Raw genomic sequence first — 22,535 nt, 5'->3', positions numbered from 1 at the left:
TGAGTTATACACATTTTTGTGTTGGCTACTGTTGATTAGCTGTGGCGGCCATCTTGAATTGGGTTGACTCTAAAAGTTAATCAGTCGTAGATGAACATCCAATCATTATTTCCTGAAAAATTTAATCAAAATCTGTCCAGTGGTTCACGAGGTATTTTACTAAAAGCCAGGTTAATGGGAAACTTTAAAAGTAAATTTATTATTAAATCTATTAGTGCTCAGAATGTGTGTTAAATGCCAGTCTCAGCTACTACCACAACAAATTTCAGCTTAATATCTGTAAAAATGACTGACCTACAGCCATTTTTGTTTGTATTGTAAGGTCGACTGGCTGTGGCAGCCATCTTAAATTAAGGTTAATAGGTTGTAGATACATCCGGTGAATAATTTTGGCAAGTTTCAATAGAGTTTGTCTACTCGTTCATGAGATATTTTGCTAACAAAAACTCACACAGACCCAAGCAAAAACATTATAAACTATCTTCACCTTTCAGCAGCAGCAGCTAGCTACTGCTGCTGTAACACAACTGCATAATTTTATGTAAATAAATGTACAAATTGGCAGCGTTTACAGTAATCACTATAAAATGTATGAGATTAGAGCTGTTCTAACGTCATTTTAATCAAAACTAAACTATTTCTGCAAACTAAGGTCATTCAAAGAGCTATCTGCCACAGGTAAGATAATAATTGTCCATAACCTTTTCACAGAACCCCACTTTAAAAGATTTGAACTATTCCTTTAAGCGTGACATCGTCAAATCAACAACTCATGCAGTATTTTAAAAAGAAAATCAGTTTCTAGTTTCTAAGCAGGAGCAAAGGAGCGAAATGTTACATCAGTATTTCTGATAGTCATCCTTTTTACCGTCTGAACTTTTAAAGAACTTTCAGCTCCTCTGTGCATCCGGACCCTCAGCGTTCTTCAGCTCGACGTCAAGCTTCTGACGCAGACGAGCGTCGCCGTCGTGTTGGGAAATGAGCTGTGAACGGAGCAGGAAAAGCAGAATTATCTTCCGTGTTCAAACAGTTCAAGCGGTGGCCTTCAGAGAGCAAACAGGGCGAGTTCAACTGCAGTTGACGTCTGAAAAAGGGAGTTTTTCTTTGGTCTGACTCTCGTTACGATGGGAGACGTTCTGCAGAAGTCACGCTGACCTGGGGTCAAACTCAGCGAGATAGGGAAGGGAAAACATCTAATGAAACAAAATCAGTTCGTTACAGCCTGCGCATCGGGAGGATTTTTTCATTTTTATCAAAAGCCTGAAACTCTAAACATAACATGATGATTCTGTAATGATGATAAAGGAGAATTTCAGATTATTTGTCATATTACTTTCAAAACAGACTGTCTGCTTGTATAAACATCTGAATTCCACACTGACACTCTTGTCAAATTATTCAAAAATTGATATTTTATGATAAAAAAAAGATTTCCTCGCTGCATTTTTGTGCAAATCTCAGACAACTTGTTGTGACATCGCACCACGAGTTTTTTATTGATCCCTAAAGTCCTTAAAGGCAGCTTGTCTTCATTCATTGTCTTAAATAAATTAGTTTGGCTGATCTTCGAAGCCCAGCAGTCAGATGTAAAACTATTACAATAAAGAAAGGGCAATTAATTCATTTTAGCCCCTACTATGGAAGAAAGAAAACAGAAATATAAACTGCTTTGTCTGGTGATTTTCTCATTAATTATTTTGTGTGACGTATTTGTGTTTAAATGGCCTTGGAAACACAAGTTTCCTACAAAATTTGGTGTTAAAGATGTATTTGCAGAAGCTCAAAACATGTCGAACTTCCTTTGTTTTGCTTCCAATCAGCCAAACTCTTTCATAATTTATAATGTAGTGGTTTAAAGAACTTGTCACGTCTTGGCCAGTTTAGAGGAAGTTGGAGAAGAAGGAGCTCAAAGGGAGAAGTGGCTTAAAATGCGAAGAATTTCTGAGACATTTCCTTAAAATAGAGGCAAAAAAATAAAGCATCAAAACTGTTCTCTTGGTTTCACGTTGGCTCACCCCTTAAGTTAGGTGTTTTTCTCTTTATTGCCCATGAGGACAAGACTGGAATAAGAAAATCTAAAAGCCCATGAGGAATTATTGCTTGAAAAACATTTTTAGAAAGATACCGCTGAAGCAAAACAAGAAAGAAGAAATGAGTATTGTTAAAGGTACTCGTTCCAATGAAGACCAAAAGATCAAAAAATAAATCATAAGTAACCAAATCCACAGTTTTTTTTCTCATATTGGTGGTTAATATGTCCCTCAGTTTAAAAATTATAAACAAAACTGTCACTGGCTGCCAACTACCAGGTGTGTTTGTTCACCCTTTCGGAGTTAAAGTTGGTTTTTACTTGTTTTTTTCTCTTTTCTGTCGTGTTTTATATTAGATTCCCTCTCATATTTACATCTAAACATCTTTTCAATATTGAGTTAATAGCATTTTAAAATTTCTCAGTTTCAAAAAGCTTTAAAAAGATCCGTAACGTGTCAGAGATTGGTGATTCATCACTTGGTAACAAGCTAGTTTTGGAAACTTGACTTTGTTGGTCTGGAGGGATGTCATCAGGAATTACAGCCGTATATTTAAAAGGGGAATCGTCCAGTTTCACATTGACTGCAAACATTATACGAAGGGATTTCCCAACGCTACGGCAGCCGGCAGAGAAAATAAAGATTAGAATTAGAATTATTTATTATGATAACTTCTGTCAGGATTTTTTTCCCAAAGTGTTTTTTTTTCTTCTTCTTCTTCTTAGGGCTTAAAAAGAGTGGAAAATTTGTTTGTGAAAATTGTATTTATTCAAGAACTTTTTCACATGTCCACTCAGATGGACAGCATGTTTTGAGACGTTTTACTAGATGGCAGTGTGTATGAGTGTCCACTTTATTGGTCTACGTGCATAAAAACCAATACATATACAGGAAAATGGCTTTTAAATAGATCTCCACTGCAGTGACCACTGTTCATAATAAGATTATTTCTGAAGACCTGTTAAAAAAGTTTGATTTAAAGGTATATTAGGAAGATTATTTTCGTTAAATGGGGTCTTTATGAACTCGTTTCTACATTTTTTGCCCTGCAGCCTGAGCTCATTCTGGCTCGTTCTGATGCACACACAGTTCTTAACCTCCACCGACTTCAGCCAGCCAAATCGATCATGTGACTCAACCTTCCTCGTGGTTTTCGGTGGATTCGTCTCAGTGCTTTGTTTACATTGAGTGCTTACCCACCTTTCAGAACAGCTACGGAGTGAATTATTTCAAACTTCACCGTTAGACATAGTTCAGGATAACCTTTTTTTCTCATGTTGTGTTCATAGTTTGCAACACTCTTTTTTTTTTGCTGTATTTACCCCAGTCAAAACAAAAAAAAAGCACAAACAGCTGAGAGTTCTCACAGGACCCGTGTGCTCCACAAATAAACAAAAGAATAAATGCTGCTTTGATTGTTTTCTAAACTTTTTCCTAAATCACTGATGTTGTCAAACCTGTACACTGCAGATGAAGTTTATTTAGGCGTCTTATAGCTTAACTATCTGCATGTCAACATGTGACAGAAAACGGCAGCTTTAATACAGCTTTTCTGTTCTGATGTGTAAGATAAAGAACCAGAACCAGACAGAAAAAAACAAAAAAGGGTTAGTTTTCTGCGTCCATGAGTCATGCTGGAAAACTTCCCCCTCTGCTCCCCGCCTCCCTGAAGCCCCACAACAAGCAGGAGAGGTTTTCATCCAGACAGCTCCTGTTTGGACCAGTACCCGGGCGTGCTCTGAGTCCAGACCCGGACCGAGGAGGAGCAGGAACTGAACCACCCACCCCCCCAGGGAGGAGATCCGATCAGGTCGGCCATGGCTGCGTTTGGAGCGGCGGTCTGCGCCTCGGTGCTGCTCCTCGTTTCCCTGAGCTCCTCTTGCAAAGGTGGGTCCACTCCCTTACAAAAAAATCCCACGAAATTCACATGTGATCACATGTGATTCCCATTTTCCACATGTGATTCACATAATCCCCCCAAAAATCACGTTTTCACATGTGATTCCCATGTGATTCACATGTGATCACATGTGATCACATGTGAAAGTCACATGTGATTTTCGTGGGATTTTTTTGTAAGGCCTTCTCCTCCTTTTGTTGTTTCTGCTTCACGCTCCATGTTTGATCGGCTGCAGCTGCAGAGACATGCCCTCTGATAAACCGTGAGTGAGTCTAAGAGAGACTCACTTTAGAAAAAAAGGTTTGACACCATGCAGAAATAACAAACATGATGTTACAATTAACACTAAAAAGCAGGGGTGTAAAACAAGGGGAGCAAAATTAAAAACTTGGTCCTCAATATTTATTGAAAACATGCATAAATTAACTCTGGTTTTAGGTGCAATATGTGAAATCATTTGCATAGACATAAGAAATGCCTTTTCCCAGTTACATATTATATAGGATTTAGATCAAACTCATTTTAATAAACAAAGAAAAATAGATCGAACTTTAAAAGACACATCATTATCATTAATTTAATGATTTTTTTCCATTAAAACAGCTAAAAAGCCATCAACAAAAATCTGGTCATACAGCTACTAACACTGAAACAAGAAGAAAATACAGAAAAAGACGGCATAAATTAAAGCAAACTTATTCCTCCGATGCCCTTCAACTCAAGTCAGACACCCGGTATCTTTTCTTGGCTGCAAGTTTATCAACAACAGTTTGATCCGTCCCGTTCGATGCTCTCTGTTGCTTTTCCACGTCAAAATCAAAGTTTACTGAGAAATTAAAACTTATTTTTCTTGGCTTCAAAGTAAGGAAGACTTCACTAAGCAAAATGAGAAGCGACAGAGACTCGATCTGTCACAAGCTGAGGGGCCAGATCTAATAATATTTCAACGTTATTTCGGGGGACAGATAAAATGCTACCAAGGGCCAGATCTGGCTCGCGGGCCTTGAGTTTTAAAACGTAGGTTTGACTCAGAGGAAAAAGATGTAAAAAGAAAATGGCAGCACAGCTCATGTCCTGTGGACAGATGAGGCCAAAGTTTAGTGAAAACGTTCTATTCAGTGAAAACCAACTACTGTATCAAGTGTCAAGCACGGGAGTGGAGGGGTGATGATTTGGGCTTGTTTTTGGCTCCTTGCAGTCACTGAGTCAACCATGAACTCCTCTGAAGCCCAACATATTTTGAGTCAAATGTGAGGCCATCTGTCCAACAGCGGACGCTTGGACCAAACTGGGCCACGATGCAACAGGACAATGATCCCAAACACAGCAGCTGATCTAGAGCAGAACGGGTGAAAAAGAAAAGAATCGAGGTGTTGAAATAGTCCAGTCAAAGTCTAGACCTGTGGTGGAACCTTTAGAGAGCTGAACAAAAACAAACATCCGCAAACCCCAATGAACTAAAGCAACATTGTAAAGAAGAGTGGGCCAAACCATGTAAGAGACTGATAAAGATGTACAGAAAACAGTATTTCAAGTTATCGCTGCTAAAGGTGGTTTCGCAGCTAATAAATCATGGGGGAGAAATAGTTTTCTACATCTTTTCCAGTTTGGCATCATTTTTGTTTAATAAATAATGAGTCGCTGGAATCTGCTGTGTGTTTTTGTAAACTTTAGTTTAGATTTGAAGAATTTCAGATCCTGGTTAAGACCAAATCTTTTTTTTTTTTCTGTTTTTTTGTTGATTGTATCCTGATGCATAAAAGCCTAGAGCTGAAAGACGGGGAGGGCTTTCTTTTTTCCCATGACTGTATGTACACATAAACACTCCCAAACGTTCCCTCAGGGAGGAATTTAAATCCATCGTTGGCAGCCTCTGTTTGGAGGAAACTGCATCAAAACTTGTAAAAGTTGTGTAACTTTGTTGTGCTTCTCTCTCTTTGTGTCCCACTTTCCAGATGAACATGACTGCCTTCAGCACGAAGTGACCTTTGAGGAAATCATGCGAGGTGTGTGTCTGTATTTATCTATCATTTGAATCATTTAAAAGAATCAGAATTTAGGCTGGTGGCTTCCTAGGTTTGCTGTCCTTGTTTTCCACATTAATTTTAAGTTTCTTGGCCGAGGAGCATTGGAAACAGTTGCAAAATACGCAATTTACTCCTGAAGGAAACTTTCTCAGGTTTATAAACACAAACAGTGTTCGGTTGTTTAAAGGGATAGTTTATTTTTTTAAGTGGGGTTCTGTGGAAAGGTTATGAACAATTAATATCTAATTAATATCTTAATATTCTGTCTGTCTTATGTTTTTACAATTGGGAACCACTGGAAAATATCTTCAAATGTGTCTTTCAGAGATACAGCAACACAATTCAGAAATGGAGCAGACAGAAGTGGACTTGGGGGATCTCTTAGACGATGGTGGTGAAATCAGTCCTCTAATCGTTTTTATTACTGCCTGTTCTGGAATAACAGCTGCAACGTGTTTCCTTTTTCACAGAGCTCTCTGTCGACAAGCCAAGAATGGTGCATCCGCCGACGGACACAGGTAATCCATCCATCCATCCATCAATCCATCCATCCATCCGTCCATCCATCCATCCATCATCCATCCATCCATCCATCTGTCCATCCATCCATCAATCCATCCATCCATCCATCCATCCATCCACCCAACCAACCAACCATCCATCCACCCAACCAACCATCCATCCACCCAACCAACCATCCATCCATCCATCCATCCATCCATCCATCCATCCATCCATTTATTGTATCAAAATTTAATTTATTTTACAATAAATATAGTTTTACATCACATCTTTTTTCCTGACCTGGGCATTCTGCACCAGAAATGACACCAATGGGACGTAGGTATCACCTTTCCTGACTTGTGTTTTTTCAAAACTCACTTCATTGCACCACCGCTTACTTCAAAAACACCAGTAAACTGTACGGCGCCCTTCTTCCCCCCCAAAGGTCCACGCGGTTTCGTGCCTCGTTCTTTCGGCGGCCTGCCTCTGGACTATCCCGTTCAGTTTCCTCTCGGCCGACCGACGCCCGACAACATCCAAGCCATCTGCCTCCACGGAGACCACCGTCCCCGCTACCCGGACTCCTACTTCCCTCGCTCTTATTTCAGCAAACAGAAGCGAAAGGCCGCCGCCGTCAACAACGCAGAGTCCTGGTTCAGCACGTGCTGCAAAGGGAACCAGACGTGGGGGGAAGAGGGGACGCTGTGTTGCGCCACACAGGCTGTGAGTTTTGTCACAACAGCTCTTGTAGCTCATTCAGCTGTTTTTGTTAGATGACATTTGGTGTCCTTTGTGTTGTAATTGTTATTCACTTGGATTCTTCCCTTTTGGTTTTGCAGTTTTGACCCTTCGAGTTAAAAACACTCAACACAATCACCGCCCAATGATGAAAAAAAAACACACTGTAGTAAAATGTCAGACCACACTATTTATGTTCCCGGCTTGACTTCTCAAGCAGAAAAATCCGTATGTGTTATTTTTTTAGCGGCTTATAAGTGCAGAAAATTGAAGCTGAAATGTACCAAGCACACAATGAACAGTCCGCATGTTCTGAAATGATTTTGAAAGTGTAAAGCGGATGAAACATTCTTCACATTACAGAGGACGGTTCCTGCATTTTTCCAAAGTTGAAGGCCTCGGGGTGTTTTCAGTGGATAAGCCCAGTTAGACATAACAGAAAGTGTTTGGCACGAATACCAGGAGAGCAGAAAGCCAGCAGCTGCACAAATTCAATGAACTGGTAAAGCATGAACTCAATCCTAAAGTGGAACCATGTTTTTTTGCTTATAGACTGTACCTTAACTTTATATTCACTCGGTGCTCATCCTCAGTGCTGAAGGATTCTTGTCAGGTTTGGAAGGTTTATATCAAACACTGTAAATTAATGTTTTCTTTTCTGTGTTTTTTTTTTCATCCAGTGGGAGCATTCGGTCAAACTGTTCTGCGAGGCGGATTCGTCGGTGAAGGATCGGCTTTACAAATGCTGCATGGAAACGGGCAACAAGAGACTGAACTGCTTCAGCCAGGACTCGCCAAACCCCAACTACGAGCCGACAGAGGAGCTGCCGGTGGAGCCGCTTCACTCCCCCGCCAACTTTAACTTCGAGCGCGCTGCTTGCTCCAGGTTTGTAGGGATGAGTAGGACTGATGTCGTTTTCACTTTCCCTGTTAGTTAGATATTCAAGGAATGAATAAAGCTTCATATTTGTCGATCCTACAGAAGAGACAAGAACCAGAAAAGTAATGAAATCAAGGACCGTAAAGAACTTGACCGGCAATACTCTGGTTCGGCAACAAAAAAAACACTAAATTCATTCAGACAACTGTTAATGCTAGTTCCAAAAACTACTAGCATTGTTTTCCTTCTTAAAACTAAGTAGTTTATTTGCACAAAACAGAGACAGAGTAACATTTATAGCCGTGAAAGCCGTGTACAATGCTCTGTTCATGTGTTTAAATAGCTTTCAGCCATTATACGACTGACAGATGTCAATTCATGTTACCCAATAAAACTCACATTTAAACATTAGCAAATAAAAAATCCAAATGATTTAATGTGCAAAACTATTAGGGTGGCAATCAAAGCCTTGGGAAGTAGGGGTGCAGAGGGTGCCAGACCAAAAACATAGTTACAGAAAAAAAAAAACTAAATCAGGTTTGATTAGGTCTACTTATCCTCAAATTCTAATAATATTTTCATATTAATTTTAGATTTGAAATTTTCTTATATAAGCTGTATATTTGTGCACAAACTTTTACAACCTTAAAACACAGCCCTGCTACAAGCCTTTATTTTAAATCTGTTTTGGATTGACGGAATAATATTTTGATTGATTCATGACATTTATTCAATTCATAATTGATGAATAAAATCCTGTAAAACCATCCGTTTGCTGCAGCTTAGCATGCAAAAGGTCATGAGGCCAGTTTTATAGATATTGCAAAAAACATTATTAATGTCTGTATTTAGATGAGATAACATGTACTGCCAGTCTGCATTTCATTGCATACGTTTGGTATTTTAATATGAGTGTTTCGGGTCATAGAAATGTTCTCACCTAAACTCACACGTGGTCACAGCACACACACACACCCCCTACGGTTATGGTGGTGATTAGGTTTCAGCTCTGAGCTTGACTGTTTTAGAAAACGTTGTTGTGCTCTGATTTTGGGGAGGCAATGGGAAAATGATGACATCTAGTCATCGATCAGTATTCATACAGAGGTAGTTATAAGACAAGATAATAGAACTAAGTGAAAATAATCGATGTATACAAGCAGCTATTGAACAACAGATGAAACTGCCTATATGGAGGAAGTTTTTAAAAGTCTTGGTGAGGTTTAATGTCAGAATGATTAGGCTAAAAGTGTAGGACACAACACAGAGACACTTATTTGAAACTTTTAAGTGTAATTACAAATATAAACCAACCTTATCAAATACTCTTTTGAAACCTAATGTGGTTTAAAATATCATAAAAGTGGGGTGATGTAGCGAGTTGTAGCATCCATCAAGGCTCAAAATTAGAGCTATTTTCAGCTTTTCTTGCGTTCTTTTCCTTGAACCTTGTGCAGTAAAACAACTCTAATGACAAAATTGCAAAACACACTCCCCTAGTTTCAAACTAATCCTTAAGCTCGAAGGAAGTAATGTTTAGATCTGATGCTGTGTGTGTTTCAGGAATCTGATGAATCCATTCAATCTGAGAGCAGCAGCGGCGAACCCATCCACTCCCCAGATTGCAGACATTAACTTTCCTCCTGGACGGCCCACTAAAGAGAACATTGACTCGCTGTGTGACAACCAGATGCTTCGACCTCTTTATACCACCAAGTGCCTGCCGAGTTCAGGCTACAAGCTGCTGGCGCGTCAGGTGAAGACCATCAACCGCTTGGAGAAGGGGTTCAAACACTGCTGCAGAGTGAAGGTCAGGGCGCTCAGCTGCGCCAAACTGAAGGTAAGGCAAGCACACTTAGCTGCACTCCGTGCATCTGGACGACTTCTGACACCGTTGTTCTTGTTTGTTTTCTTTGTAAGTGGCGCATGGAGGTGAACAAGTACTGCTCGGCTCGGATGGAGGATCAGGCGGGCTTCCAGTGTTGCGTGGGCAAAAAGGGGAAGGATCGGCACAGCTGTTTCCGGCTCAGTTCTCCAGACCCACACTACAACGCAACTGCTGCCACCGAGGAGGTCCCGCTTGGCAAAATATGTGACACTCACAAAATCATCAAGAACAGGTAGGACCGTGCTGCAGCCGCCTCAAAGGTGTAATCTAATCGCTTTAAGCAGATGTATAAGCACTCAAGTTTAGACGAATTGATGATAACGTGGTTGTGTGCAGGTTCCATGTTGGGTTTTCTCTGAAGGCCTTTGTGAAGCAATGCTGCCCCCTGCCTGAAGAGAACAAGACCAACTGCCTTGTGCAAAAGGTGAGCGATGAAATGAGGGGAATCAGTTCATATGACAGCAAACTTTCAAACGAAATATTTAACCGTTTGGGTTTTTTTTTTTCCTCGTTTTTCTTAATGACATCAGCTTGAGGAAATGTCCCAAAGCCTGTGCTCCTCGAACAAGAACCACGGTCCGGCTGTTCGACGCTGTTGCAAAACGCAGTCACAGGAGGGGATCTCACAGTGCGTGTCCAATATTGTCACCGACGCCGTCTCCAGGGCAACACACATCCAGAGGAGGAAAAAGAAGAAAATATGCCCTCTCCCTTAAAACCCCACTTGTTAACACCGGGGCCAGTCGGGTGAAATGGGCGAACTTGCTCCAGATGTTGTTTTCAACCACTGAGGACCAATAAGTGACGCAGCACAAATCAGGCAAATTGTATTAAAACTGTCAACCAAATTCTAGCTTCCTTCACTGCCAGTGTAAATTAATAAGGATCTTTAAGAATCAAACAAAACACTGTTAAATGCAGCTTTAAACACACTTGTCTTTGTTGTTTCACTATTTTTTATTTTCATTGTTGCTTTTTGCATACAGCATTTGATTAAAACTTGAGAATTACAAGATATATTTTTACTTTTCTTTTTTTTTTACATAGATTTGTATCTGAAACTATTTTAATAAAAATCCTTTTAAAGGCTTTTCTTGTGATGCACTGTGTGACACCTTGCATGACCGGCTATAGTGACTTTTTTTGTCTTTTGGTTTATAGGAGAGCTGTTCTTATTTGCGTTTCAGATAAAATCTGTTACATTTTAGGCTAGAATTTTTAGTTAATGGAACGACGATGAATAACAAATTGTTGCATCAAATTTTACTTAAGACTCCATCTGTCCATCCATTTTCTTTACCTGCTTCGCCATTCCAGGTCTCAGGGAGCTGGTGCCTATCTAAGACTCCTTAAAGAGAAATATATTTATTGCTTTGGGATAAATTAGACTGAATTATGTCCTTAATTTAATGGAGATGTCGCAGAAGTACCTAAAGGGTTTTTACTTTAGGTACTTTTGTTGCAAGATTCTCAGCAAAAAAAAAAAAGTCAAATATTTCATCACATTGTTAAATAACATATGTAATTTTTTTTTTGCTTATAGGAAAATAAAGAAACTAAAAGCAAAACTGCAAACTAAAGCTAAAAGCCAGTTTCTGCTTTTATACTCCCGTCCTAAGATGGGACGTGTTATGGTATGGTGTCCATCTGCTTGTGGACAATTTCTTCCTTATTTATAACCCTTTAATATAGAAATGTGAAACTGCATAGCCAAACCTCTCATAGGTCAAAGATGATCCCTATTGATTTCAAGATCACAGGGAACACCTTTGTGAAATCTTTGTTTGCACTCTAACTCTACAACCATGTAACTTAGGAATGTCAAACACCTCATGGGTCGGGGATGATCCCTATAGATTTCAAGGGCACAGGGTCAAAGGTCAGGATCACAGGTGAACCCTTTGTGAAAACCTTGTCCGTGCAATAACTCTGGAACCATGTAGTGTAGGAATGTCAAACTGCACAGTTGGACACCTCATGGGTCGGGGATGATCCTTATTGAGTTTAAGGTCACGGGGTCAAAGGTCAGGGTCACAGCTTTGTGAAAACCTTGTCCATTCCAGCTCTAGACACAGGTATTCAGGATGGTTGTGTGACTTAATTCATGATTTGGGTTTTTGTTTACTCTGACAACTTTCTTTAAGGTATGCAACGTTGTCGGTCCTCCTGTTTGTCGTATTGATTTAAAAATAATTTAAAACTCCTCCAACAAAAATAAAAAAATTAAAACCTGAAGCAGTACCGCGTCCGTCCACTGGGGGCGCCGTTGCGCCGCTGCCGCACCAGAACTCAACCGTCGGCGCAAATGGCGACTGCTGGAACCGCAGACTCGGGATCAACAGTCCCGACAGGTACCATGCCAGTTCACGTTTCTCTGTTATTGTCTGGTGGGTGGGCAGAAAAAAAAGATAAAAACTGATAGGCGAAACTTCGCATCGCGATAAAAAAAAACGGTGTCGTCTGGCGGCTATCGATTTTCCCTGTTAGCTAGCGGCTAGTTAGCTTGGAAGATTTTCAGCCTAACAAACGGACCGAGCGGCTGGCGTGTTTAGCTCCTTGGAAAATAAACCTTATTAGCCAGAGCACACGGAGTTATTTTTATATTTGGATAAGATGTTAATGTAGACTCTGGTAGAGCTGAGTAAAGTGTGTGTGTTTTGTATGAAGCCGGGTGTCGGTACCATTATCTTTCTACAGCAAGTGATGAAGCAGCTGCACCATGCCGGTGGTGAAACGAACACCCTGAACGAGCCCGTAGGCTTTTTTTGTTCAAATCTTAAACATATATGTCGATGGAAGGAAATATGCTGGAGCAGCCCCTCGTCTTCCTCGTCTGTTTCGCTCCCCCTCCTCCTCCTCTTCCTCACTCTGTTTGTGGTGAAGATAAAATCCCTTTTTTTTTTTTTTTTTTACATCCGTCACCTCCCACCTCCAAAACCCCCTTATTTTATTTTTTTATATACCCAGAGGTTTCACGGTTTGATGTGGCGCATCATCTAATGGATATCGATCCTAGATTGATTCCTTCAACCATTTACGCATGCGCGTCACGTTAATGCGGTTAATAGCCTCGGCTCATTTACCCAGGCAGCTGTCCTTGTTCAGCTCATAATCATAGTAATATTATTATCCTGGCTCACTGTGAGTTGTGCAAGTCTTTTTTTTTCCAGTAGGCACCCAAACACAGGCTGATGCTTTGTTTATTTTTATTTCCAAAGAGCTAAGCAGACAATGAGGGACATACATTTCACTAATCTGGTGTCTTTCCTGTGGGAGTTGTTCTGAGCTGGTAACCACCCTGTAGAAATCAGTGGGTAAAAACAGTGTCTTTAAAACGCACTTGTGGCTTTGGCTCAGCTACAAATACAAGATGCAGCAAACCGTCAAGCTCGCAGACTGCGTGACAATAACATAGTATTGTTTCCAGTTATGGCCAAGAAATCGTACATATAAAGACTTGATGTTAAAAGTGTGTGCGTGCGTGTGTGTGTCCCATATTAATCCTTAGCTGCAGGCTACTTGTGAATAGGGTTGGCAGAGTCTAGTATGGGAACAGATGGTTTTTCTGTTCTTGTCAAGCCTGCCGCTGATGAGCAGAAGTCATTGTTGAGCAATTAGGTTGGTCTAATTTCTGCCCTAAATCCGGTGCATAATGTGTGCTATTACTAAGTTTGAGAAAAGTGCAAAGTGATGAGTTATAATTGTTTTATCGCCTGCCACAGGAGGCAATAATGTTTTTACCTGTGAGTGTGTGTGTGTGTCTGTTTGTTTGTCTGTGGAGTTAGTGATATATCTCAAGAAGCGCCTAGCAAATTTGAATAAAACTCTCAGGAAGTAATCATTGAAAGTACGTCTACAACTTATTGATTTTTGCAGTTAACCACACTCCAGATGGCTACCACAGCTAAGCAACCTTAACAAACACTAAAGTGGCTGTAACACAGACAGTTTTACAGATATCGAGCTAAAATTTGGTGCGTTAGTAGCTGAGTGTCAGTCCCAACACACACTTTGTGTGATATCTCTGCCGTTAACTAGTGGCGTCACCCTTATTTGTCTATTAGCAAAATAACATGAACCACCGGGCAGATTTTAGTGAAACTCACAGACACATCTACAACGAATTAACATTCGAAGTCAACCCAATAGAAGATGGCTGGGTGCCATCGAACCCAGTGGGCAAGGCGGGTAAAGTGTCTTGCCCGAGGACACAACAGCTGTGTTGAATGGAGCGGAGCGGGGTTTGAACCAGCAAACCTCCGGTTACAGGATGAGCCACTGCCGCCCATATAAATATCCTTGCACATCCTCAATACCTTCCCATCCTCACACATTCAGCTAACATATTAAAAATTTAAACATAATACAAACTTACTAATACATAGACTTTGTCATTCATTAAATCTAATAGTTAAAAATTATCACATCTTTGATTATTCTTTGATTTCTTGTTGTTTAGTTGTCTGATTTGTTTAGCTCTAGTTGAAACATCTAGAACAGTTTTCTTAAAAAAAAAAGTTAGTATTTGGGCCTGATGATGATGATGATGATGATGTCCTGCTTCACAGATATTAGGACTCAGTTCTGGAGGAGGGCACTGCAGCGAGGTACCCGCATGGGTGTGCGCGAGTGTTTCTGTGTGTGCGTGAGATCAGAAAGTGCATGAGTAGTGATGTTTTACGTAATGAGAGGGAATGTGGGCAGTCTGATGCTCGTCGTTTCCCGGCAGACTGCAGTGTGTCCCTGTTAACTGAGTGGAGACGCATGGCTTACAGAGAATCTGCTCCAGTTATTAACAGCACTCCCTCCTTTCTTGTGCAGAAATAGCTTTTTACTCTGCGTGCGCTGGAGTAAACTTGTGGGAAGGAGAGTAGTTTTTAAAAGCGATCGTCTCAGTCTTCAGTCCGTTCGCATTGACCAGTCGTAGCGCGGTGATGGAGTAGATGTTGCCATTGGTTACGGGGTAGAGGTGATCGCATGGTGGGCGAGGAAGTTTTTCTCAGGGCACAGTTGTGTGGCTTTCTTACGAGCTGTCTCTGTGCGGGGCCTTGACTTCTAATCTTCGGCATTTTGAGCTTCATTTCACACGCATCCACAGGCATTTCCTTGACGTTGCCGCTAACATTTGTGCCCTCACAACGAACAACACGCAGATGGATAACTTTCCTGGATGACCTCATTTGGAATGTTTTAAACGTTGATATTATTCAAAGCAAAAGCTAATTTTTTTGTGGCATAATAAGCAGGCTATGATGGGGTAGTGGACATAGTGATGTTAGCACATCCTCTGGGAACAGATGAATGTGGAGCAGGCGCCCAGCTCGGGGGAAAAGTAGTTCCAGTTTACATAGATATGCTGTATCGAATGCAGCAGTCGGTAACTAGGGCCACATTTAGGTCTGGACTCATCGTTGCCCTCGTAATCGTCAGCCAAATGCTGGAAATAGCCCTGATGCTAATTAACCAGCAGAGGTTTTTTATAAACAAGTCATTTACAGGTTCCTCCATGACAAAAGCTTCCAGTTTTAACGGCTCAAGATTGTTTTAAGCCCCTTTATTGCTACTACTGCTTGGGTTTTTATTAAATTGAGCTTGAGTAAAATAAAGTAATTCCTTTTGTGTTCATTTTCCTCTTTAGGTTCTCAAGACATTGTCTCCTTTTATAATGTATGTTTCAGAATAACTATTTTTTTCTGTCTTCAGGGACCAGCAGCATTCGAAAAATGGCCACCTCAGAGGTAAGGTTGCCAGGTTTTGCCCCAAATCTTATCTGCAGTGAGTAACGTTAATGTTGAACCTTTCAAAGAAATGAGGGCAGTTTAGAAACAGCAGCTTTTGTGATGCTGGTTACTAAAGATTTACTGTGAAAGTAAAAGATTGGACTTATTAAACATAATTACAGGTGTCCTACAATTTCCTTAAGCAGGCAGAGACACAAAGTTGCTTCTTTAGACTCCATTTATGTTTAACAAATGTAAAAATGAAGTGTAACAGTTACAACTGTCTACCCATTATAACTATAAAAAGTAAACATCAAAGAAACCAACATTTTATTGGTTTATTTTTTGTGTCGTCACACTTTGACTCTGAGAGTTTTGAACGCTAATTTGATGGAAATATTGCCACAAGTTGTGATTTTTGTGGTAAGATGTTCATCCAGTGTGATTTAAAGTTCCTTCTGTTGCAGATAGTGCTCAGTTTTTTGTGTTTACACCCACAAACACACATGTTAAACCTTTTTTTTTTTTGTCCCTCTCAGATGCCTGGCTCTTCAGGCACAACTCAAAGTATGAAGAAGACCATCGGGCACCGGGGCGTTGAGACTACAACAGGGGAGACCACATACAAAAAGGTGAGTGCAGATTGGTTGCTTGTTGACACCTGCAACCACAGAGCACAAGTAGGGGAAAAAAAAGTATTGTCTATTATTCCATAATTTTCTATTATTGCTTTTTAAGTTAAACTCACAAGTATTAGGTTAAAAAAAGCCTTATCAGTGGTGAAACGTTGTTTGTCTCAGTTCTAACTCTGTTTTCCTCCCTGACCTCTTTAGACGACGTCATCGGCCCTAAAAGGGGCCATCCAGCTGGGCATCGCTCACACAGTGGGCAGCTTGAGCCAAAAGGCAGAGAGAGACGTCCTCATGCAGGACTTTGTGGTGGTCGAAAGCATCTTTTTCCCCAGGTGGGTTCACATAAATGGTAGCTTAAAGAAAAAGGAAAACAGCGGGCTGAATTAGTTGCGCGACAAAGCTCAGTGGACATTTAGTCTCTTGCTTTCTCTGTCTTGTGTGTTTCCAGCGAGGGCAGTAACCTGACTCCTGCTCATCACTACAGTGACTTTCGCTTTAAGACCTACGCTCCCATCGCCTTCCGTTACTTCAGAGAAATGTTTGGCATCCGGCCAGATGACTACCTGGTCAGTACTGACACGAAGCACCTCCAGCCCGTTTTATCCCTTTGTATTCAGGGCCTTTTTATGTATTTATTTCAAGTGCAGTCATCATTTGATGTATGGAACAATGACTGAGGATGTTGTGTTTGTTTAGATGGATTTTTGTTTTATAGCTTCTTTGTTCAGTTTCTGTTTCTGTAGTTGATCAGTGCCGTTGAAGTAACTGTGCTCTCAGGTATCTTTCTGTAGCCGTTTTCCCAATAGGTGGCACACTTATTACTTATTTTAGACTAAACAGCATTTTTGAGTGTATAGTAATATAGAACTTTTGTTTTGTTAAAGTATTCTTTGTGCAATGAGCCTCTGATTGAGCTGTCCAACCCCGGAGCCAGCGGATCCATCTTCTACGTGTCCAGCGACGACGAGTTTATCATCAAAACCGTCCAACACAAAGAGGCAGAATTCCTCCAGAAACTCCTGCCAGGTTACTTCATGGTGAGTCTTGAAAGGGTAGGAAAGCTGGAGTGTGTTCAGACTGAGTGGTGATTATTTGTGTTGCACTAGTATTAAAAATAAAGTTTTACCTACTTGGATAACATGGCATGAGCTCCCTCTAGTGGTAATAAAAACACCTTTTTGCTTGTCTGTCATACTACTGTTCCAGAGTAACCATAAAAGTCTTTTGTGTTTGCTAGAATTAAAAATAATAAATAAATAAGTTGTGGCATAAAGTTGTTAGCTGTGGAGCTAAACACTTTTTTGTAATAGTCCGTGGTTTAACATGTTTAAGTTCTAATCATTTCTAATTCTAAGTATTTTTATTCTTTTTTCCCTTCCAGAATATAAACCAAAACAAGCGAACCCTGCTTCCCAAGTTCTACGGACTGTATTGTGTTCAGGCCGGGGGGAAAAATATCCGTATTGTTGTCATGAATAACCTTCTGCCTCGGATCATCCCCATGCACCTCAAATACGACTTGAAAGGCTCCACCTATAAGAGGCGAGCTTCTCCTAAGGAGAGAGAAAAGACTGTTCCCACCTACAAAGACCTGGACTTTATCCAGGACATGCCCGACGGCCTGCTGCTGGAAGCAGACAACTACAACGCTCTGTGCAAAACTATTCAAAGGGACTGCTTGGTGAGTCTCACAAAGACGTTACTTTTGGGTTTTTATTTAACAGATTGACTGTTTTTCAGGTGTCGTGCTTTGAAGTGTGTTAAAATGACTGAGCGAGGTCATAAAATAAACCAGCAGACCAAATGTTAGCTTGCTTTTTGTCATATCAGCTTTGAGGCAACTGTTGTGTAACCTTTTCAGTTTTCTAAAATGGAAACTATGGATGGCTTTGATCTGCTGTAACCCTTGATTTGTGTGTCCCAAAACTTAAGTCAAACATTTGATTGAAGGTTAGTCTCTGTATCTTGAACCTAATTTTGCTGAACAGGTACATTTTACACATTTCACACTTCAGTTCGAAAAGTCCTAGAAAAATTAATTGTCTCACAGAAATAACATTTTGGATTTTATCTCTATGGGGTCATCACACTCAACCAATATGGCTGAATATCTTTAAATGTATGAAGTTTTTGGTTTTAGTTCTTTTTACCATAAACATATTCAAGTTTTGTCATGTAGCTTTGAAAATATACGTTAAGCTATTGTAATTATTGACCTTTTCTGTTTCTTTAAAATTCATAGATTGTGTGTAACACTGAAAGTAAACTTCTGATTTTGTTTTAAGTGTCAAATGAAAAAATATCACAGAATATTTTTTGTTGCGCCAGATACGTTGGGACAGTCCCGTCAGACTACTAGGGCAGTTGTAAAATGAAGATCAGCAGGAGAGTTTTATTAAGTAACCTGATCAATCAGTCAGTCGATCCAAGAAATAAAAGGAAATTCTTGATTTGGACCTAAATCATACTTTAATTTAATCCTTAAAGTAGTTGTTGCCTGATAGTTTGCAACCAGAATCCATCATTTTCTTATTGCTGCATTTTTTTTTCAGCTCCTGCAGAGTTTCAAGATCATGGATTACAGTCTGTTGATGGGTATCCACAACATGGAGCAGGCGAGTCGAGAGCGCGAGCGCGGCGGGGGAAGCTCGGGGGACGGCGCGGTGTTGGAGGGTCCGGTGACCCCGGATCAGCGCCGGCCTCAAGCCCAGAAGAGTTTGTACTGCACGGCCATGGAGTCCATCCAGGGGGAGGCGCGAGGGAAGGGAGCTCTGGATTCAGAGGACCAGTGAGTATTCCTGTTGGCAGATTTACGTTTCAACTTTGTTTTGACTGTCAAACGGCAACAACAACACGTTCATCTGACCGTGACTTTTCAGCATGGGAGGTATTCCGGCTCGCAACGCAAAAGGAGATCGGTTGCTAATCTACATCGGCATCATAGATATTCTCCAGTCGTACAGGTAGGGGTTTAAAGGAACCCTTTATTAAACGCCTCTGTTATCAGCCCATTAGAAAGCAACACATCAAGGTTAAACATATGTCTTTTAATGTTTTCTGTGATATAGGTTTATTAAGAAGTTGGAACATTCTTGGAAAGCGTTGGTCCACGATGGGGTAAGAGCCCAGCTGTCTTTTACTGAAGTTAAAGTGGAAGCGGAAAGCTGGTTAATGAATAATACTGCTAAAGTTGATAAGTATTACAAATAATTGTTCACAAATCAAAGAGCATTTAGAGGATGATTTCTTTCCATGTGTACCTGAAATAAATTCTAGTTCTGATGTTGCAATGTTGCTATGCTCCTTTTTTTTATAACTAAAAAAATGTATATCGATGCCTGCAAATGTCACACTGACATCCATACGTTTCTAACTTCAGCTGCTGTTTCAAGATTGTAGACCCTTTACTCCAACTTTTCTTTTTTCCAATTTTTATGTATCTATACTACTTTATTGACATGGAGAGATGCCAGACGTAATGTCATGACAATAAAAGTTCTTCCTTTCTTTTTAGGACACTGTTTCAGTTCACAGACCCAGCTTCTACGCGGAGCGTTTCCAGCAATTTATGTGCAGCACAGTGTTTAAAAAAATCCCACGTAAGGATTGTGTTTATTCACTCAAGTGTGTTGTAACATCTGAGGTTTGAGTGACTAGTTTTACGTCCTTTTCCAGTTAAGCCATCACCATCTAAGAAGAGCCGTGGCGGAGGTCAAGGAGGGCTTCGAAGGGCCCCCACCCTGGGGGCTCCCACCCCACTGTCCCACACGGCGGGGCAGTCAGCCGGCGACTCCAGACTAGCTTATCACAGTCATTTTAGAAGCACAGAGTCAGAGGCTGACAGTGGTAAGTGTCTGACTGGTTATGTGATCACATAAAGCAGATCTGTGGTTAATTTGTCAGCTTACACACGTCTGTTCGTATCTGTATCCAGATTTAGCCTTCAGTGTTGAAGCCTGCTGTAAATTTTCCTCCTTTCTCTCATCAGGCGTCCAGTTGGACAAACCAGATCTGGTCCCTAGAACGCCTCCGCCAGTTGGCCAGCCCGCTGACGGCGAGGGCAACCCGTCCACCTCTCCTCCGCTCCGGTAGAGTCTCCCACACCCTCCTCGCACCTCCACACAGTTTTCACTTCTCCTGGTCTGACTCGAACTTTCCCCTGCAGGTCCGTTGGAGTGGAGGTGCACAAATCAGCAAACACAGACCACGACCAGGGAACCTCTCATAGGTAAACCGCACCACAGACCAGACCCGTTTAGTCAAATCTGTAGGTTTGTTTTGCTTTTTATTACGCTGTGCTGTAATCTAAGAAACTAAACTCTGCATTAGGCGCTGACAGAATGCACAGACGTCTCGCTGCAGATGTTTTGTAAGCCAAGGTTTCCTTTTTTTCTTATTGTTTTTACTTTGACTACACATTCAGTAAGCGTTTTGAATTTTATATGTTATTTGAAGCATCGGTTTTCAACACAAGTTCTGTTCTTGAGCTCCTGTAGTGTCAGACTTACAAAAAGTAATATTTATAATAGACACACAGCCGCCTGCTCTTTTGAAAGGAGCTTTTAGTTGATTTAATCTTAGTGTTTTGTTCTGAAGGTTGTTTTTATGGATCACCTTAATCAAATTACTGAACTGTACTTCTGTACGAAACACCTGTTTTCTCATCGAAGTTAAACAAAAAGCAACTTTCTGTACAGAGGAGTTAATATGAGTGTTTTTTTTTTCTTTTTTATCTTGATTGTATAAATGTCATCAGCCTGTTAATTACCTTTTCTTTGCACCAGTTTGGGGGCCGAAGGGTCTGCTGAGAATTCAGGCAACCTGTCTGGAAATGAAGACGTAGTTTCTCTGACTGACATCATCCCAGAGACCAACCTCTAATTCGTAAGTCTGAATTAATGTTTTTATGTTATGCCTTGAAGCAGCCTGTGTTGCTTAACAAACTCGTCACTGACAGCAGTTTCTGTTTCACAGTGAAGAAGAAGAAAAAAAAAAAAAGAAAGCTGCCCCCGGTGCCGTCTGTGAAGAGGAGGCACCTCTGGATGCGACGATGCGGAACGGCGTGAACGAAAGTCATCTATCCAAGGCAAAACCCTTCATTGCACCTGTGTTGTTTTCTCACCACTGCAGTATAGACGGGAGCTGTGTGGTGCCAGAGTTTACAAAGAAAAAATGAAGAGAGCAGGGGTAGGACAGGAATGCGGTAGGCTTCCTCAACCCTGTCTCTGTGTCCCCGTGTTTGTCCACAACTGTCCCAAAGAAATCTTTAGTGGCTGAAGCAGCGTCACATTGAATAAGAAACAAAAAATCAGTTGTATATTGTAAAAAGCCAAGTCCCCCATCATCAGTGGACGATGAAGGACCAGTCCTCCCTCCTGTCCACAGCTGTGCAGGCAGAGACATTTCAGCAGGACGTCACTCACTTCAGAGCACATGAAGGGCGAAGCCTGAATACACGGAGTGAAGGATTCGCTCTCCGTTCGAGTGGGTTCAACTCTGACGCGCCGTTCGTGCCCGTTACGTCTCCCCATCGAGCAGGGGGCACTCTGAACTGACGACGTAATCCTTAGAAATCATTCAATCAACACCTGCAGCTGTCAACTTTGCAACCAAGTATGCATTTCTCCTTACTTGTTGCTAATATACAGTATTTGTTTTGAAGTCCCGCTTCGGAAGGACGGCGAACGGGTGGAGCTGAACCTGACGAGGGTCATTTCGTTTCATGCATTTAAGTTATTCTCGTGGAAGTCAGATCTCGCCACTGTCGAATGTATATCATGTTTTGAAACGTGTCTTATTGAAATGGCAATCCGCGCTCGTTGAGCCCTGAACGTCCCCCCCCACCCCCCTAATGTGGCCATATGTGCTGAATGTGCTGGACAGTAGACGCTGTTACATTTGAAAAAAACCCCAGAATAAGTCATTTTTAAGTTATTATCTGTTACGTTTGTGTCCGTTTCCCTTTTCCTTATACAGGTTTAAAGTTTATTGCGTTAGTTGCGCACAGAAACTTGCCTCATCACTACGGCTGAAGTCGACAAACTTCCATTTGTTTGTCTGAACCAAGCGATCGGCTCTGAGGGTTTGTAGGAATTTCAAATTTAAATTTGAACACTAACTCAACCGCTTACCTCAGCGACGTCCAGTCCTTGTCCTGGAGGGCCGCCGTCCTGCGTGTTTTAGGTGTTTCCCTGCTTTTAACACCTGGTTTGAACG

The 22,535-nt window shown here is 41.1% G+C and overlaps 2 protein-coding genes across 4 annotated transcripts; both read left to right on the top strand.

Annotated features, from left to right (window-relative positions):
* The first annotated feature begins 3,702 nt into the window (after positions 1 to 3,702).
* LOC108241034 (extracellular matrix protein 1-like) lies at positions 3,703 to 10,980 on the top strand. Of its 2 annotated transcripts, XM_017424932.3 has the most exons (11): positions 3,703 to 3,917; positions 5,886 to 5,936; positions 6,283 to 6,348; positions 6,428 to 6,475; positions 6,780 to 6,797; positions 6,907 to 7,184; positions 7,880 to 8,085; positions 9,643 to 9,919; positions 10,000 to 10,199; positions 10,304 to 10,391; positions 10,498 to 10,980. In XM_017424932.3, exons 1-11 carry the CDS (start codon positions 3,848 to 3,850, stop codon positions 10,681 to 10,683), a joined length of 1,488 nt encoding a protein of 495 aa, XP_017280421.1. In that variant the 5' UTR covers positions 3,703 to 3,847; the 3' UTR covers positions 10,684 to 10,980. The 2 variants fall into 2 exon arrangements, with proteins under 2 accessions (XP_017280421.1, XP_017280422.1); XM_017424933.3 differs by lacking the exon at positions 6,780 to 6,797 and having other exon boundaries at positions 3,704 to 3,917.
* Positions 10,981 to 12,215: 1,235 nt separating this feature from the next.
* LOC108241131 (phosphatidylinositol 4-phosphate 5-kinase type-1 alpha) lies at positions 12,216 to 22,269 on the top strand. Of its 2 annotated transcripts, XM_017425075.3 has the most exons (17): positions 12,235 to 12,318; positions 14,536 to 14,574; positions 15,671 to 15,705; positions 16,227 to 16,319; positions 16,521 to 16,651; positions 16,768 to 16,885; positions 17,204 to 17,356; positions 17,701 to 18,000; positions 18,872 to 19,107; positions 19,199 to 19,282; positions 19,388 to 19,436; positions 19,834 to 19,918; positions 19,995 to 20,165; positions 20,308 to 20,407; positions 20,485 to 20,547; positions 21,104 to 21,203; positions 21,294 to 22,269. In XM_017425075.3, the coding sequence occupies exons 1-16, from the start codon at positions 12,273 to 12,275 to the stop codon at positions 21,198 to 21,200; spliced, it is 1,800 nt and encodes a 599-aa protein (XP_017280564.1). In that variant the 5' UTR covers positions 12,235 to 12,272; the 3' UTR covers positions 21,201 to 21,203; positions 21,294 to 22,269. The 2 variants fall into 2 exon arrangements, with proteins under 2 accessions (XP_017280565.1, XP_017280564.1); XM_017425076.3 differs by lacking the exon at positions 14,536 to 14,574 and having other exon boundaries at positions 12,216 to 12,318.
* The last annotated feature ends 266 nt before the right edge of the window (positions 22,270 to 22,535 follow it).

This window comes from Kryptolebias marmoratus, linkage group LG16, assembly GCF_001649575.2.
Source record: "Kryptolebias marmoratus isolate JLee-2015 linkage group LG16, ASM164957v2, whole genome shotgun sequence".
NCBI classification, from domain to species: Eukaryota; Metazoa; Chordata; class Actinopteri; order Cyprinodontiformes; family Rivulidae; genus Kryptolebias; species Kryptolebias marmoratus.
This window is presented reverse-complemented; position numbering and strand designations above follow the sequence as displayed.